Raw genomic sequence first — 14,035 nt, 5'->3', positions numbered from 1 at the left:
CAGATCAATGTGTAGCTATATACAGGCAGTAGTAGTACCAGATGAATGTGTAGCTATATACAGGGAGTACCAGTACCAGATCAATGTGTAGCTATATACAGGCAGTAGTAGTACCAGATCAATGTGTAGCTATATACAGGCAGTAGTAGTACCAGATCAATGTGTAGCTATATACAGGGAGTACCAGTACCAGATCAATGTGTAGCTATATATAGGCAGTAGTAGTACCAGATCAATGTGTAGCTATATACAGGGAGTACCAGTACCAGATCAATGTGTAGCTATATTCAGGCAGTAGTAGTACCAGATCAATGTGTAGCTATATACAGGGAGTACCAGTACCAGATCAATGTGTAGCTATATACAGGCAGTAGTAGTACCAGATCAATGTGTAGCTATATACAGGCAGTAGTAGTACCAGATCAATGTGTAGCTATATACAGGCAGTAGTAGTACCAGATTAATGTGGAGCTATATACAGGCAGTAGTAGTACCAGATCAATGTGTAGCTATATACAGGCAGTGGTAGTACCAGATCAATGTGGAGCTATATACAGGCAGTAGTAGTACCAGATCAATGTGTAGCTATATACAGGCAGTAGTAGTACCAGATCAATGTGTAGCTATATACAGGCAGTAGTAGTACCAGATCAATGTGTAGCTATATACAGGCAGTAGTAGTACCAGATTAATGTGTAGCTATATACAGGCAGTAGTAGTACCAGATCAATGTGTAGCTATATACAGGCAGTAGCAGTACCAGATTAATGTGGAGCTATATACAGGCAGTAGTAGTACCAGATTAATGTGGAGCTATATACAGGCAGTAGCAGTACCAGATCAATGTGGAGCTATATACAGGCAGTAGTAGTACCAGATCAATGTGTAGCTATATACAGGCAGTAGTAGTACCAGATCAATGTGTAGCTATATACAGGCAGTAGTAGTACCAGATCAATGTGGAGCTATATACAGGCAGTAGTAGTACCAGATCAATGTGTAGCTATATACAGGCAGTAGTAGTACCAGATTAATGTGGAGCTATATACAGGCAGTAGTAGTACCAGATCAATGTGTAGCTATATACAGGCAGTAGTAGTACCAGATTAATGTGTAGCTATATACAGGCAGTGGTAGTACCAGATTAATGTGGAGCTATATACAGGCAGTAGTAGTACCAGATCAATGTGTAGCTATATACAGGCAGTAGCAGTACCAGATTAATGTGGAGCTATATACAGGCAGTAGTAGTACCAGATCAATGTGTAGCTATATACAGGCAGTGGTAGTACCAGATCAATGTGGAGCTAAATACAGGGAGTACCAGTACCAGATCAATGTGTAGCTATATACAGGCAGTAGTAGTACCAGATTAATGTGGAGCTACATACAGGCAGTAGCAGTACCAGATCAATGTGTAGCTATATACAGGCAGTAGTAGTACCAGATGAATGTGTAGCTATATACAGGGAATACCAGTACCAGATCAATGTGTAGCTATATACAGGCAGTAGTAGTACCAGATCAATGTGTAGCTATATACAGGCAGTAGTAGTACCAGATCAATGTGTAGCTATATACAGGCAGTGGTAGTACCAGATGAATGTGTAGCTATATACAGGCAGTAGTAGTACCAGATCAATGTGGAGCTATATACAGGGAGTACCAGTACCAGATCAATGTGTAGCTATATACAGGCAGTAGTAGTACCAGATCAATATGTAGCTATATACAGGCAGTAGTAGTACCAGATGAATGTGTAGCTATATACAGGGAGTACCAGTACCAGATCAATGTGTAGCTATATACAGGCAGTAGTAGTACCAGATCAATGTGTAGCTATATACAGGCAGTAGTAGTACCAGATCAATGTGTAGCTATATACAGGGAGTACCAGTACCAGATCAATGTGTAGCTATATACAGGCAGTAGTAGTACCAGATCAATGTGTAGCTATATACAGGCAGTAGTAGTACCAGATCAATGTGTAGCTATATACAGGGAGTACCAGTACCAGATCAATGTGTAGCTATATACAGGCAGTAGTAGTACCAGATCAATGTGTAGCTATATACAGGGAGTACCAGTACCAGATCAATGTGTAGCTATATACAGGCAGTAGTAGTACCAGATCAATGTGTAGCTATATACAGGGAGTACCAGTACCAGATCAATGTGGAGCTATATACAGGCAGTAGTAGTACCAGATCAATGTGTAGCTATATACAGGCAGTGGTAGTACCAGATCAATGTGGAGCTATATACAGGCAGTAGTAGTACCAGATTAATGTGGAGCTATATACAGGCAGTAGTAGTACCAGATCAATGTGTAGCTATATACAGGCAGTGGTAGTACCAGATCAATGTGGAGCTATATACAGGCAGTAGTAGTACCAGATCAATGTGGAGCTATATACAGGCAGTAGTAGTACCAGATCAATGTGTAGCTATATACAGGCAGTGGTAGTACCAGATCAATGTGGAGCTATATACAGGCAGTAGTAGTACCAGATTAATGTGGAGCTATATACAGGAAGTAGTAGTACCAGATCAATGTGTAGCTATATACAGGCAGTGGTAGTACCAGATCAATGTGGAGCTATATACAGGCAGTAGTAGTACCAGATCAATGTGTAGCTATATACAGGCAGTAGTAGTACCAGATCAATGTGTAGCTATATACAGGGAGTACCAGTACCAGATCAATGTGTAGCTATATACAGGCAGTAGTAGTACCAGATCAATGTGTAGCTATATACAGGGAGTACCAGTACCAGATCAATGTGGAGCTATATACAGGCAGTAGTAGTACCAGATCAATGTGTAGCTATATACAGGCAGTGGTAGTACCAGATCAATGTGGAGCTATATACAGGCAGTAGTAGTACCAGATCAATGTGTAGCTATATACAGGCAGTAGTAGTACCAGATTAATGTGGAGCTATATACAGGCAGTAGTAGTACCAGATCAATGTGTAGCTATATACAGGCAGTAGTAGTACCAGATTAATGTGTAGCTATATACAGGCAGTGGTAGTACCAGATTAATGTGGAGCTATATACAGGCAGTAGTAGTACCAGATCAATGTGTAGCTATATACAGGCAGTAGCAGTACCAGATTAATGTGGAGCTATATACAGGCAGTAGTAGTACCAGATCAATGTGTAGCTATATACAGGAAGTGGTAGTACCAGATCAATGTGGAGCTAAATACAGGGAGTACCAGTACCAGATCAATGTGTAGCTATATACAGGCAGTAGTAGTACCAGATTAATGTGGAGCTACATACAGGCAGTAGCAGTACCAGATCAATGTGTAGCTATATACAGGCAGTAGTAGTACCAGATGAATGTGTAGCTATATACAGGGAATACCAGTACCAGATCAATGTGTAGCTATATACAGGCAGTAGTAGTACCAGATCAATGTGTAGCTATATACAGGCAGTAGTAGTACCAGATCAATGTGTAGCTATATACAGGCAGTAGTAGTACCAGATGAATGTGTAGCTATATACAGGCAGTAGTAGTACCAGATCAATGTGGAGCTATATACAGGGAGTACCAGTACCAGATCAATGTGTAGCTATATACAGGCAGTAGTAGTACCAGATCAATATGTAGCTATATACAGGCAGTAGTAGTACCAGATGAATGTGTAGCTATATACAGGGAGTACCAGTACCAGATCAATGTGTAGCTATATACAGGCAGTAGTAGTACCAGATCAATGTGTAGCTATATACAGGCAGTAGTAGTACCAGATCAATGTGTAGCTATATACAGGGAGTACCAGTACCAGATCAATGTGTAGCTATATACAGGCAGTAGTAGTACCAGATCAATGTGTAGCTATATACAGGCAGTAGTAGTACCAGATCAATGTGTAGCTATATACAGGGAGTACCAGTACCAGATCAATGTGTAGCTATATACAGGCAGTAGTAGTACCAGATCAATGTGTAGCTATATACAGGGAGTACCAGTACCAGATCAATGTGTAGCTATATACAGGCAGTAGTAGTACCAGATCAATGTGTAGCTATATACAGGGAGTACCAGTACCAGATCAATGTGGAGCTATATACAGGCAGTAGTAGTACCAGATCAATGTGTAGCTATATACAGGCAGTGGTAGTACCAGATCAATGTGGAGCTATATACAGGCAGTAGTAGTACCAGATTAATGTGGAGCTATATACAGGCAGTAGTAGTACCAGATCAATGTGTAGCTATATACAGGCAGTGGTAGTACCAGATCAATGTGGAGCTATATACAGGCAGTAGTAGTACCAGATCAATGTGTAGCTATATACAGGCAGTAGTAGTACCAGATCAATGTGTAGCTATATACAGGCAGTAGTAGTACCAGATCAATGTGGAGCTATATACAGGCAGTAGTAGTACCAGATCAATGTGTAGCTATATACAGGCAGTAGTAGTACCAGATCAATGTGTAGCTATATACAGGCAGTAGTAGTACCAGATCAATGTGTAGCTATATACAGGCAGTAGTAGTACCAGATCAATGTGTAGCTATATACAGGCAGTAGTAGTACCAGATTAATGTGTAGCTATATACAGGCAGTAGTAGTACCAGATTAATGTGGAGCTATATACAGGCAGTAGAAGTACCAGATAAATGTGTAGCTATATACAGGCAGTAGTAGTACCAGATCAATGTGTAGCTATATACAGGCAGTAGTAGTACCAGATTAATGTGTAGCTATATACAGGCAGTAGTAGTACCAGATTAATGTGTAGCTATATACAGGCAGTAGTAGTACCAGATTAATGTGTAGCTATATACAGGCAGTAGTAGTACCAGATCAATGTGGAGCTATATACAGGCAGTAGCAGTACCAGATTAATGTGGAGCTATATACAGGCAGTAGTAGTACCAGATTAATGTGGAGCTATATACAGGCAGTAGCAGTACCAGATCAATGTGGAGCTATATACAGGCAGTAGTAGTACCAGATCAATGTGTAGCTATATACAGGCAGTAGTAGTACCAGATCAATGTGTAGCTATATACAGGCAGTAGTAGTACCAGATCAATGTGGAGCTATATACAGGCAGTAGTAGTACCAGATCAATGTGTAGCTATATACAGGCAGTAGTAGTACCAGATCAATGTGTAGCTATATACAGGCAGTAGTAGTACCAGATCAATGTGTAGCTATATACAGGCAGTAGTAGTACCAGATCAATGTGTAGCTATATACAGGCAGTAGTAGTACCAGATTAATGTGTAGCTATATACAGGCAGTAGTAGTACCAGATTAATGTGGAGCTATATACAGGCAGTAGCAGTACCAGATTAATGTGGAGCTATATACAGGGAGTACCAGTACCAGATTAATGTGTAGCTATATACAGGCAGTAGCAGTACCAGATTAATGTGTAGCTATATACAGCCAGTAGTAGTACCAGATTAATGTGGAGCTATATACAGGCAGTAGTAGTACCAGATCAATGTGTAGCTATATACAGGCAGTAGTAGTACCAGATTAATGTGGAGCTATATACAGGCAGTGGTAGTACCAGATTAATGTGGAGCTATATACAGGCAGTAGTAGTACCAGATCAATGTGTAGCTATATACAGGCAGTAGCAGTACCAGATTAATGTGGAGCTATATACAGGCAGTAGTAGTACCAGATCAATGTGTAGCTATATACAGGCAGTGGTAGTACCAGATCAATGTGGAGCTATATACAGGGAGTACCAGTACCAGATCAATGTGTAGCTATATACAGGCAGTAGTAGTACCAGATTAATGTGGAGCTACATACAGGCAGTAGCAGTACCAGATCAATGTGCAGGGGTACGAGGTATTTGAGGTAGATATGTACATAAAGGCAGGGTAAAGACGAGGCATTTGAGGTAGATATGTACATAAAGGCAGGGTAAATTGACGAGGCATCAAGATAGATCATAATAGGAGATGGCCAAGAAGGACATGCTTCTCAAGCTGAGACGAAACACAAGATTATTAGCGATACCTCAGAGCTGTGCATGTGGTAATTTAACCCAAGCCTTAAATAAACCTACTTCATACCTTACCTTACTTCACATCCTGTCCTATCTGACACACACTGAGGAGACATCTTAATCCCCAGAGCCTCCAGCAGTAGCACCACTAGCCTGTAACAGTTAGCCCCAGCCTCATCCTGCCTGCCTGACTTGAAGTGTAATCTGGCCTGAGAGATGGAACAGGAGCTGGACTCACCATCCTCTGTGGGCACATAGACATTGAGGTACAGACAGTCCTCACTCTGGTTCTGAACGTAGCCTGCTGCAGCATCCAGGTTGTCAGTGAACCACACCGGCAGCATTATTTCAGGCAGCACCCCGTGTACATTCTGCGGGCACACGGGGGCAAACTGGGTGGCGTTGCGGATCTCCTGCCAGGAGCCTGGCGCCTCTGGGGGCTGGAAGCGGCGCTCGCCGATGGGCGGGGTGGCGTAGGGCACGCCCAGGTACTGCTCCACGGGTCCCAGGATCTCGTTGTTGAGTTCCTTCCTGACGCCGCGCAGCTTGCCGTAGCCCATGGTGACCATGGGGTGTTTCCCGCTGAGGTCGGCCCGCTGGCAGGAGGACAGGGCCAGGCGGAGGGCCAGGCCCAGGAGCCACACCAGACATGGGTCAGACATCCTGCGGGGGCTGGAGCTCCGCGTCCCACCGGGCCCCGGACGTCTGGGGCCACTCTCTGGGAAGAAGGACATGTCCTCCGGTCTTCTGCCCAGCAAACTAAATATGACTAGGAGTTCACTCGTGGGCAGCAAAGAGTAAAGAAAGGACCTCCAAATACCCTGAAATTAGTAGGTTATTGGAGATACTGGGAGAAAGAAGGTATTGGGAGGGGTGGGTGGGTTGGTCAAAATCAGAGGTGTGGAGTGTGTTTTCCTAGCACAGTGTGAGAGGCGAGAGTGCAGGTGTAGAGAGGGGGAGGGACGGGAGGCATCCTCAGCTAGACTGTCTGCTCTGGTCCATCCTCCTGAGAGCTCCTGATACGCCAGCTGCAGACTGACAGCTTCCACAGCCAACACGCCACACCTGGGTACACACAAAGGTCAGAGGTCATAGTAAGTTAGTGGGTCTGTGTTTGGAAAGAGAAAGACACAACATTGACAGTAGCTGTTTTAAGTATGTTTTAAAATGAACTTTCGTCTGAAACTCGTCAGTCTATTCTTGTTCTGAGAAATGAAGGCTATTCCATGCGAGAAATTGCCAAGAAACTGAAGATGTCATACAACACTGTGTACTACTCACTTCACAGAACAGCGCAAACTGGCTCTAACAAGAATAGAAAGAGAAGTGGGAGTCCCCGGTGCACAACTGAGCAAGAGGACAAGTACATTAGAGTGTCTAGTTTGAGAAACAGACACATCACAAGTCCTCAACTGGCAGCTTCATTAAATAGTACCCGCAAAACACCAGTCTCAACATCAACAGTGAAGAGGCAACTACAGGATGCTGGCCTTCTAGGCAGAGTTCCTCTGTCCAGTGTCTGTGTTCTTTTGCCCATCTTAATATTTTATTTTTATTGGCCAGTCTGAGATATGGCTTTTTCTTTGCAACTCTGCCTAGTAGAGACTGGTGTTTGGTGGGTACTATTTAATGAAGCTGCCAGTTGAGGCGTCTGTTTCTCAAACTAGACACTCTAATGTACTTGTCCTCTTGCTCAGGCCTCCCACTCCTCTTTCTATTCTGGTTAGAGCCAGTTTGCGCTGTTCTGTAGAGCCAGTTTGCTCTGTTCTGTGAAGGCAGTAGTACACAGCCTGGTACGAGATCTTCAGTTTCTTGGCAATTCCTCGTATGAAATAGCCTTCATTTCTCAGAACAAGAATAGACTGATGAGTTTCAGAAGAAAGTTCTTTGTTTCTTGCCATTTTGAGCCTTTAATCGAACCCACAAATGTTGATGCTCCAGATACTTAACTAGTCTAAAGAAGGCCAGTTTTACTGCTTCTTTAATCAGACAACAGTTTTCAGCTGTGCTAACATACTTGGAAGAGGGTTTTCTAATGATCAATTAGCCTTTTAAAATGATAAACTTGAATTAGCTAACACAATGTGTCATTGGAACACAGGAGTGATGGTTGCTGATATGGGCCTCTGTACGTCTACGTAGATATTCCATTAAAAAATCAGCTGTTTCCAGCTACAATAGTCATTTACAACATTAACAATGTCTACACTGTATTTCTGATCAATTTGATGTTATTTTAACGGAGAAAAAAAAAAGTGCTTTTCTTTTAAAAACAAGGAAATTTCTAAGTGACCCCAAACCTTTGAACGGTAGTGTACATAATGTCCTTGAGCTGCCACAACCACCTGAACAACAGACATGATCCCATTCACATATTTGAACTTAAGTCAGTTAAGAACAAATTCTTATTTACAATGACAGCCTACCCCGGCCAAACCTGGACAATTGTGCGCGACCTATGGGACTCCCAATCACAGCCGGATGTGACGGAGCCTGGATTTGAACTAGGGACTGCAGTGACACCTCTTAACACTGAGATGCAGTGCCCTAGACTGCCGCGCCACTCTGGAGCCCACATGTACACGTCCATGCTACGGCACTTTGAAGTAATCAACTTGACTCAGAGAACACGACAGCAATAAAAGCCTGTTGACACATCAATCAAAATAAATAAAATAGCGTGACACCTCTCGCTCTCCCCCTTTGGTGAATCTGTTGGCTTCCCCTCACGGCTCTGTTTAGTTGGTTCCTGTCTTCTCATGGTTAAACTGGAATGGGCGATGCTAATCTGGCCCTGGCTTTGGGAGATGGAGCAGTTTAGAAGTGATGAAGGCTTTATGTGGCTGGCGCTCACTGTCTGCAGAATACCCACCACCCCACCTCCACACAGCCCCCCGCCACCCCACCTCCACACAGCCCCCCCAACCCACCTCCACACAGCCCCCCGCCACCCCACCTCCACCCCACCTCCACACAGCCCCCCGCCACCCCACCTCCACACAGCCCCCCGCCACCCCACCTTCACACAGCCCCCCGCCACCCCACCTCCACACAGCCCCCCGCCAACCCACCTCCACACAGCCCCCCGCCAACCCACCTCCACACAGCCCCCCGCCACCCCACCTCCACACAGCCCCCCGCCAACCCACCTCCACACAGCCCCCCGCCACCCCACCTTCACACAGCCCCCCCAACCCACGTCCACACAGCCCCCTGCCACCTCACCTCCAAACAGCCCCCCAACACGACCTCCAAATCAGCCCCCCCACCTCCACACAGCACCCCCACTGCACCTCCAGACAGCCCCTCTCCACCCCACCTCCAGACAGCTGCTCTCCACTCCACCTCCAGACAGCCCCCCCACCCCACCCCACCCCACCTCCACACAGCCCTCCGACCCGACCTCACCTCCAGACAGCCACCCCACCCCACCTCCACACAGCCCTCCGACCCGACCTCACCTCCAGACAGGCCTCCGACCCGACCTCACCTCCAGACAGCCCCCCCACCCCACCTCCACACAGCCCTCCGACCCGACCCCACCTCCACACAGCCCCCGACCCGACCCCACCTCCACACAGCCCCCGACCCGACCCCACCTCCACACAGTCCCCGACCCGACCCCACCTCCACACAGCCCCCGACCCGACCCCACCGCCAGACAGCCCTCCGACCCGACCTCACCTCCAGACAGCCCCCCCACCCCACCCCACCTCCAGACAGCCCCCCCACCCCACCTGCAGACAGCCCCCTACCCCACCCCACCTCCAGACAGCCCACCCCACCCCGCCTCCAGAGAGCCCACCCCACCCCACCCCCAGACAGCCCACCCCACCCCAGACAGCCCACCCCACCCCACCTCCAGACAGCCCACCCCACCCCACCTCCAGACAGCCCACCCCACCTCCAGACAGCCCACCCCACCCCACCTCCAGACAGCCGCCCCACCCCACCTCCAGACAGCCCCCTACCCCACCCCGCCTCCAGACAGCCCACCCCACCCCACCTCCAGACAGCCCACCCCACCCCACCTCCAGACAGCCCCCCACCCCACCTCCAGACAGCCCCCCACCCCACCTCCAGACAACCACCCCACCCGCCTCCAGACAGCCCCCCACCCCACCTCCAGACAGCCCCCCACCCCGCCTCCAGACAGCCGCCCCACCCCGCCTCCAGACAGCCGCCCCACCCCGCCTCCAGATAGCCCCCCCACCCCGCCTCCAGACAGCCCCCCACCCCGCCTCCAGACAGCCGCCCCACCCCGCCTCCAGACAGCCGCCCCACCCCGCCTCCAGACAGCCGCCCCACCCCGCCTCCAGACAGCCGCCCCACCCCGCCTCCAGACAGCCGCCCCACCCCGCCTCCAGACAGCCCACCCCACCCCGCCTTCAGACAGCCGCCCCACCCCGCCTCCAGACAGCCGCCCCACCCCGCCTCCAGACAGCCCACCCCACCTCCAGACAGCCGCCCCACCCCACCTCCAGACAGCCGCCCCACCCCACCTCCAGACAGCCGCCCCACCCCACCTCCAGACAGCCCACCCCACCCCACCTCCAGACAGCCGCCCCACTACACCTCCAGACAGCCCACCCCACCCCACCTCCAGACAGCCCACCCCACCCCACCCCAGACAGCCCACCCCACCCCACCTCCAGACAGCCGCCCCACCCCACCTCCAGACAGCCCACCCCACCCCACCCCCAGACAGCCCACCCCACCCCAGACAGCCCACCCCACCCCACCTCCAGACAGCCCACCCCACCCCGCCTCCAGACAGCCCACCCCACCCCACCCCCAGACAGCCCACCCCACCCCAGACAGCCCACCCCACCCCACCTCCAGACAGCCCACCCCACCCCGCCTCCAGAGAGCCCACCCCACCCCACCCCCAGACAGCCCACCCCACCCCAGACAGCCCACCCCACCCCACCTCCAGACAGCCCACCCCACCCCACCTCCAGACAGCCCACCCCACCTCCAGACAGCCCACCCCACCCCACCTCCAGACAGCCGCCCCACCCCACCTCCAGACAGCCCCCTACCCCACCCCGCCTCCAGACAGCCCACCCCACCCCACCTCCAGACAGCCCACCCCACCCCACCTCCAGACAGCCCCCCACCCCACCTCCAGACAGCCCCCCACCCCACCTCCAGACAGCCACCCCACCCGCCTCCAGACAGCCCCCCACCCCACCTCCAGACAGCCCCCCACCCCGCCTCCAGACAGCCGCCCCACCCCGCCTCCAGACAGCCGCCCCACCCCGCCTCCAGATAGCCCCCCACCCCGCCTCCAGACAGCCCCCCACCCCGCCTCCAGACAGCCGCCCCACCCCGCCTCCAGACAGCCGCCCCACCCCGCCTCCAGACAGCCGCCCCACCCCGCCTCCAGACAGCCGCCCCACCCCGCCTCCAGACAGCCGCCCCACCCCACCTCCAGACAGCCGCCCCACCCCACCTCCAGACAGCCCACCCCACCCCGCCTTCAGACAGCCGCCCCACCCCGCCTCCAGACAGCCGCCCCACCCCACCTCCAGACAGCCCCCCCACCCCGCCTCCAGACAGCCCCCCACCCCGCCTCCAGACAGCCGCCCCACCCCGCCTCCAGACAGCCGCCCCACCCCGCCTCCAGACAGCCGCCCCACCCCGCCTCCAGACAGCCGCCCCACCCCGCCTCCAGACAGCCGCCCCACCCCGCCTCCAGACAGCCGCCCCACCCCGCCTCCAGACAGCCCACCCCACCCCACCTCCAGACAGCCGCCCCACCCCACCTCCAGACAGCCGCCCCACCCCACCTCCACACTGTATCAGTCTGAGGGAAGGGAGAAAGGAGCCAGTAAAGACAACTCCATTTATTACCAAGCATCTGACTCCCATTTTAAGACAGGCACCGTCTGTAATGGTGTCTCACCATAAATTACACAGCAATACTGTGTGGATGTAAATGACTATACTGTAGCCTACAAATTCAACTGAGTTGGGGATATAGTATGTGTATTCCTTACAAAAAGGAGAGAAATACATTAAACAATTAAATGGAAAAATCAGCGCAATACTGTGAAATTGTACATTTGATTCCAAGAGATAAATGGACAAAGTGAGATATATGACACGCTGAATCTGTTGTTAAAAGATAAAATATAGTGTGGGTCGTAATGGAGTGAGAATGTGTGATTTGAAAAGACGTTCTTAGGTTTGTATCTCAGGCTGCCAAGTGGAGAGGCAGAGGAAGAAGTCAGGTGCCAACCTATTAAGTTTCAAGTTTAATGTCACATGCACAGTACAGTGAAATAACTTTCTTGCTAGCTCCATCCCCAACAATGCAGTAATCAATAACAATGTTATACTAAAAATAACATAAGGTAGAATAAAAAAAAACAAGAAATAAAAATGAGAAATAAGAAGAACAGGATAAAGTAAGTAAGCTACTATATACAGGGCCAGTCAGTTCCAGTACCATATTTACCATGTGCAGGATACTGGAGTAATAGAGGTAGATACAGTACATGGCCAAAATGATGTGGACATCCCTTTAAATGACTGGATTCGGATATTTCAGCCACACCTGTTGCTGACAGGTGTATAAAATCGAGCACACAGCCATACAATCTCCAAATACAAATATTGGTAGTAGAATGGCCCGTGCTGAAGAGCTCAGTGACTTTTAATGTGGCACCGTCATAGGATGCCACCTTTCCAACAAGTCAGTTCATCAAACTTCTGCCCTGTTAGAGCTGCCCCTGTCAACTGTACCGTAAGTGCTGTTATTGTGAAGTGGAAACATCTAGGAGCAACAGCAAGCTCACAGAATCTAGGAGCAACAACAAGCTCGTCGAGTGCTGAAGTGCATAGTGTGTCAAAAATCATCTGTCCTCGGTTGCAACACTCACTACGGAGTTCCAAACTGCCTCTGGAAGCAACGTCAGGACAAGAACTGTTCATCTGGAGCTTCATGAAATGGGTGCCATGGCCGAGCAGCCGCACACAAGCCTAAGATAACCATGCACAATGCCAACAGTTGGCTGGAGTGGTGTAAAGCTTGCAGCCATTGCAATCTAGAGCAGTGGAAACGCGTTTTCTGGAGTGATGAATCACGCTTCACCATCTGGCAGTCCGACGGATGAATCTGGGTTTGGCGGATGCCAGGAGAACGATACTTGCCTCAATGCATAGTGCCAACTGTAAAGTTTGGTGGAAGATGAATAATGGTCTGGGGCTGTTTTTCATGGTTCAGGCTAAGCCCCTTAGTTCCAGGGAAGGGAAATCTTAACTCTACAGCATACAATGACATTCTAGATGATTCTGTGCTTCCAACTTTGTGGCAACAGTTTGGGGGAAGGCCCTTTCCTGTTTCAGCATTACAATGACTCCGTGCACAAAGCGAGGTCCATACAGAAATGGTTTGTTGATATCGGTATGGAAGAACTTGACTGGCCTGCACAGAGCCCTGACCTCAAGCTCATCGAACACCTTTGGGATAAATTGGAACGCCGACTGCGAGTCAGGTCTAGACGCCCAACATCAATGCCCGACCTCAGTAATGCTCTTGCGACTGAATGTAAGCAAGTCCACACAGCAAGGTTCCAACATCTAGTGGAAAGCCTTCCCAGAAGAGTGGAGGTTGTTATAGCAGCAAAGGGGGAACAACTCCATATTCATGATTTTGGAATGAGATGTTCGACGAGCAGTTGTCCACATACTTTTGGCTATAAAGTGTATGTATAGGGTAAGGTGACTAGGTATCAGGTTATGCAATAAACAGAGTAGCAGCGGTGTACATGATGATTGTATGTGAGTGGGTGTGTCGAGTCAGTATAACTGTATGTGGATATTATGTGTGTGTGAGCAAATGATGGAGTGAGTGTTTGTGTGTGTGCTGGAGTGTCAGTGTGTGTGAGTGTGTAGGGCCCTGTGAGTGTGCATAGAAATCAAATAAAATACAAGGGTCAACTCATATAGTGCGTGTAGCCATTTTGTTAGCCAGCTATTGCAGTTGTATGGCTTGGGAATAGAAGCTGTTTAGGAGCCTGTTGGCGTCAG

The 14,035-nt window shown here is 49.6% G+C and overlaps 2 protein-coding genes across 5 annotated transcripts in view; one reads left to right on the top strand and one right to left on the bottom strand.

Moving 5' to 3' along the window:
- The window catches only part of LOC115204218 (neuroligin-2), a 100,561-nt gene that overhangs the window by 71,261 nt on the left and 15,265 nt on the right, over positions 1–14,035 (bottom strand). For all 4 annotated transcript variants that reach the window (XM_029769612.1, XM_029769611.1, XM_029769614.1 and 1 more), the window contains one exon: positions 6,237–7,063. In XM_029769612.1, the coding sequence (XP_029625472.1) occupies positions 6,237–6,732 (496 nt within the window). In that variant the 5' untranslated portion in view covers positions 6,733–7,063. The remainder of the gene's footprint in view (positions 1–6,236; positions 7,064–14,035) is intronic.
- LOC115202618 (basic proline-rich protein-like) lies at positions 8,806–11,911 on the top strand. The gene is made up of 3 exons (XM_029766708.1): positions 8,806–9,691; positions 10,082–10,582; positions 11,130–11,911. The coding sequence occupies exons 1-3, from the start codon at positions 8,806–8,808 to the stop codon at positions 11,909–11,911; spliced, it is 2,169 nt and encodes a 722-aa protein (XP_029622568.1).

The sequence above is a fragment of the Salmo trutta genome, chromosome 12 (assembly GCF_901001165.1).
Source record: "Salmo trutta chromosome 12, fSalTru1.1, whole genome shotgun sequence".
Classification (NCBI taxonomy): domain Eukaryota; kingdom Metazoa; phylum Chordata; class Actinopteri; order Salmoniformes; family Salmonidae; genus Salmo; species Salmo trutta.
Note: the sequence above shows the minus strand (reverse complement) of the source record. Positions and strands in the feature narration are given on the sequence as shown.

What these genes read in the sequence shown, in the direction of transcription:
- LOC115202618 (XM_029766708.1), top strand. Translation starts at nt 8,806, where the DNA reads ATGGAGCAGTTTAGAAGTGATGAAGGCTTTATGTGGCTGGCGCTCACT. An exon ending in CCCGACCTCACCTCCAGACA is followed by an intron (nt 9,692 to 10,081) that starts GCCCCCCCACCC and finishes CCCCACCTCCAG; the next exon opens with ACAACCACCCCACCCGCCTC. An exon ending in CCCCACTACACCTCCAGACA is followed by an intron (nt 10,583 to 11,129) that starts GCCCACCCCACC and finishes CCCCACCTCCAG; the next exon opens with ACAGCCCCCCACCCCACCTC.